The 4,696-nt window shown below is 35.3% G+C and overlaps 1 protein-coding gene across 1 annotated transcript; it reads left to right on the top strand.

Annotated features, from left to right (window-relative positions):
- Positions 1-410: 410 nt before the first annotated feature.
- Positions 411-3,578, top strand: LOC125671176 (progestin and adipoQ receptor family member 3-like). Its single transcript, XM_048906709.2, has 6 exons — positions 411-826; positions 913-1,075; positions 1,397-1,549; positions 1,697-1,894; positions 3,180-3,270; positions 3,374-3,578. The coding sequence occupies exons 1-6, from the start codon at positions 576-578 to the stop codon at positions 3,499-3,501; spliced, it is 984 nt and encodes a 327-aa protein (XP_048762666.1). The 5' UTR covers positions 411-575; the 3' UTR covers positions 3,502-3,578.
- Positions 3,579-4,696: the final 1,118 nt, after the last annotated feature.

Raw genomic sequence — 4,696 nt, 5'->3', positions numbered from 1 at the left:
GAGCAACAATTCAATTAAAGAGATCATTAATTCAATTGTGAATATGTTGAATTGAAGATATCTTTAATTATTTAGTTGCTCTCTCTAAAAGAATTATTGCTCTCTTCAAATGAATTAAAGATATTATTAATTCAATTGAAGAGAGCAATAATTGAATTAATGCGCGCATTAAATCCATTATTGCTCTCATCAAATGAAATGCTCAGATGAGCAATGTGTATCAGGGACCTTAATTCAAATGGGATCCACCCCCACCCCCGAAAAGATGGTTTTATATGAAATAACTTAACACAGAATTGCCTATTTTGCGCCCACTATTAATCTTGGTGAGATTCGGCACAAGTTTGAGTCGTCAGTTAAAATAAAATACCAATCTCTCCGAAAACGCGATTGTTGCAATTTGGATTTCCCGCCATTAAACTCTTTAACGTGTGGAGGGAAAATGTTCTAAGGTGTCTACTTCCGTTACTATGAATTGGTTTGTATTTTAGACAAGGTGCTTGTTTGTACACATTGCCCACACATGTTGACTTAGCCTAGTCGATGCTTTAGCGACGCATCAGAAATCAGCATCCATGATGGGGCGGATTGGAAACTCAGAACATGTGAAAAACAGACAGAGTTCCATAAAAAGTTCCGAATCATATCACATCCTGGATATTGAAATAGACGGGAATATCAACGCGTGTTCCAGCAAACTTTGTGATGTGTCGGACAGAGAAATACCTCTCTACAAATATACAGACATTCCAGATTTCCTACAAGGAAATCCTTACGTTATACAAGGTTACAGGGTCATGCTGCCCTTTAGTCTGTGTTTAAAAAGGTTCGATATTGCTTCTCGAAATTGTCTTCTATTAAGCAGGTGTCTGGTTCATCACCTGCCATTTCTAATTGTCCTTTATTTTTCAGTATATTTGTGTGGAGCAATGAAAGTATCAACATCTGGTCACATCTGTTCGGCTTTCTTCTCTTTGTGTTGCTGATGCTGTATGACAATTTTGTTATTTTACCCAGAATCAACAGTTCCTTTTCTGATCATTTTGTGGTCACACTTGGTTTGCTTTGTTATCAGGTAAGTAGATGTTTTCAAGCTGCTGCAGGCGTAAATATTTTTTTTACACGTGTGTTCTGATGTTATGCATCCCAACAGAATATTTTGCCGCTATCTAATTAAAATTAAATCTTGCATCCACTCCCCGGTTTTCGATATGTGACGTATCAAAAACTGGAGAGCGAATGGAAGATATAATTTTGATTAGATTGATTTCACCTCAGCTCTCCCTTAAGTTAATTGAGATCATTTTTACATCCATGGTAATTTTGTTCAAATGTGTTGTTGATGTATATTTAATATAGTGAATACTGATAAATCATTTTGTACCTTGTCTTACAGGTATGCATGTTGTGTTCTGTTGGTTTCCACATGTTCTGCTGTCACTCAGAGCGCGCTAGTCGCCGATGGTTGGCTGTGGATCTGACCGGGATTTCTCTTGGAGTTATCGGGTGTTACCTACCCGCTGTACATTATGCATTTTATTGTTTGTCTGTAAGTCTATCCACAGGTATTGGGATTTATTCCATCAGTTACTTTCAGTACCTAATGATGGTGATTAATTAGTCTAATTGGGTAGTGCTGTTTTTGGCAGCACTGTACACTGTCATTTGAATTTACTCTACAGGTGTTTTGTTACAGGTATGGAGAGACGTATATTTTATCATCATCACCATTCTTACGGTCAGCACAATAGTAATTCAGCTTCACCGCAAGTTCTTCTCCCACGGCTGGTTCCGATACAGAATCCTTATCTATGTTTTCCTGGCAGGGTATGGTGTTTTACCAACCATGCACTGGATTTACCTGAATGGTGGACTACAAACTGAAATTGTACAGGTAAACATTAGCCCAGTATGGCTAAAGCCAGCCTCTAATACTTCACAGTGTTATTAAACACGGTGAAATACATGTTGATGTAGTACTAGGGGCAGGGTTTTATTAGACTGGCAGCAGTCATTTTCAAGTTTCATAGACAATCTTCTTCCTGACTTTTACATGACAGGTTACAAGATAAAACATGTTGTAGAGTGCAGATTTTATGAGCAGGGTTTATCATCCAATACTTGTACAAGTATTGGAGCCTTGGTTAATGTTACACTCCTTATAAATATACCTCAGTTGGTTAGATTTACTTTGTGATGTCATCAAGGTCAGTGTTGGGTCATGCTGATTTTATTGTTCTATAGTAAAAGTCGTTGATATTTTTCTAAAGAAAATACTGTATATAGGGTTATTTTCGATCCGTATAATTTTTGCCTTTCTACACTTGTTGACGGTTTTGTTCCATTTTAAATTCACCCAGACACAATTGCGTTAAAAGGGCATGGACACGATTTGAGCTGAAAATTTTCAAATTTTATTTTTCATTTTTAAGGGGCTTCAAATTTAGGCCTTTGATCGGCGCTTACGGTCTTGGAGCATTGAGGGTTCTTTAGCGTGCCACACCTACTGTGACACGGGACATCCATTTTTAAGTCATCTCCGAGAATCGTGACATTCACACCTGATGCTGAGTGTTTGGCGATGGAACTGTCACTACCTGTTTTAACTAGTTGTTGAGTTATATGTGAGATACAACACTTGCAATTCTTTCGTTTGTAAACAAGGCTTGTGCCATGTTTTTGTTTACATTAGACTGTTTAATAGAAAAGAGCATGTTTAAAACAAAATGAGATGTGCCAAACACTAGAAAATTTTTCATTGTGTAAAGAATTAACTTATAGATTGAAAAAATCTTCTTTACACGAAACTTTTACTAGTTTATTTAACCTATGTAAACAAAAACATGGCATGAGCCTTGTTTACAAAACAAGGACTTGTGACTGCTGTATCTCCCATGTACCTTGGCTACTGACTTTCAAATTTTGACTGATCATTAGAAATACCTTAGTTAAGCATTCTAAACATTAAGAATAAAAATATAAAAAAAATTTCTGCTCAAATCGTGTCCATGTCCCTTTAAAGAGAGATGAGAAAAAAACCAATTTTGCCCAGTCTTAAATTCGCCCACTTACAATAAGGGCGGAAAGGGCGAATATAAATTGGGGGCAAATATTTCGGAATATATATCATATATAAATATACATGTGTACATTTTATTATTGATTTTTTTCTTTTCCAGTTGTTTATACCAAAAGTGATGACGATATATTGTAGTGGTGTTTTAGCCTTGGTATTTTATCTCAGTAAATTTCCCGAAAGATTTTTTCCAGGTAAATCAAATTCATTGTCATGAAAACACTTGTATAGAATGTTGAATTTGACTAGAAAACAAGAGTTTGAGTGATGTTAATGATTGACACTCTTTCTTTACAGGTTCCTTTGATTACATTGGTTCTAGTCATCAATGGTGGCACTTAATAGTTGTGGGTGCCTTCATCTACTGGCACTATGCTGGTCAGGAAATCTTACTCTACCGGCAGAGTCACCAGTGTCTTGTATAGTCTTTGTTACTGTGATATTACTGTTTTATTTATGTTGTAAGGCCGTGAACATAATAAACTCTTTCATCAAGTCTGAAGTTAGACTGCATCTCATTCATGAATATTATCTCTTCTGAATCTGAAAAAGTAGAAACCAAAAACCATGATTAGTAATCATAGTGCATTTTTAAACACAACTGGGCATAAATGCTAATTTTCTCCTTATTCTAGGTGTAATCATTGTAATAGAAAAACCTTTATACTATTTCTATATCTAATCTTGTAACAGGAATACAAAACTATTTCTAGGTTTGGTCCTTGTAATAGAAACTCATGACCATTACAAAGTCAAAAACAATCCTAGCCAACTATTCATTTGGCCATTCCACATATACTCGTGAACATTCAATTTTCTATTGTTTTCGAACCAGTTCATTTTTCATAAAATTAACTCTGAAATTAACCCATGACAGGTTTAAATGAAAACATCCCACTGGCCAGAAATTAATATTTATTAGATATCCATCAATATTTAGATTTTTTAATACTGTTGATTTCATAGAGTGTGATCCAATTTTCCGGATCACCACTGGTTTTTTTTATTCCGTATCAATCTCCTATGGAACAGATGGCGTCACAATGCATCAACACAATGTTGGTTTTTTGTGTGTGGAAAATATCGATCGTGTCACAAACAAAACTATGTCTGTGTTTTTGATAATTTGGATTATATTTATTGTCTTATTAATGCAGATCCAAAAATACATAAAAGTGTATATAAGGAATTTATTGTTACTACAGTAAATCAATATGAGAAGTTGGATCACATTGAATTGACAGGTGTGAATTATCAGATCAAACTCAATGCTTCACATCTCGTTTCATCTGATGATCCGTGCTTGTAAACTCGACGTGATCCAACTCTTTGGATCAAGTTACTGGCGTAATAATTTATATGTATATCATACAGAGACTATATGTTATCTTGTGCGAGCTGATAATCGGAACCTCCATCATCAACGGCAAACGGTCATCCGCACAATGAAATTGAGATTATTGTGAAATTTTATTGCAGTATTTAAAATATATTTCTTATGCGACCCACAATTTCTGACCCAAAAACATCATTTTTAGGTCATGAAGACTTCCTGTGAAGTTGAATTGATTAAGTTCGAACATACCCCAATAGGACATGTACCATATTAGAGATATCATC

This window comes from Ostrea edulis, chromosome 4 (genome assembly GCF_947568905.1).
Source record: "Ostrea edulis chromosome 4, xbOstEdul1.1, whole genome shotgun sequence".
In the NCBI taxonomy this organism is placed as follows: Eukaryota; Metazoa; Mollusca; class Bivalvia; order Ostreida; family Ostreidae; genus Ostrea; species Ostrea edulis.
This window is presented reverse-complemented; position numbering and strand designations above follow the sequence as displayed.

Coding starts and splice junctions, on each gene's coding strand:
- LOC125671176 (XM_048906709.2), top strand. CDS start 576: ATGATGGGGCGGATTGGAAACTCAGAACATGTGAAAAACAGACAGAGT. Junction 827..912: donor TTTAGTCTGTGTTTAAAAAG/GTTCGATATTGC, acceptor TTTATTTTTCAG/TATATTTGTGTGGAGCAATG. Junction 1,550..1,696: donor ATGCATTTTATTGTTTGTCT/GTAAGTCTATCC, acceptor GTTTTGTTACAG/GTATGGAGAGACGTATATTT.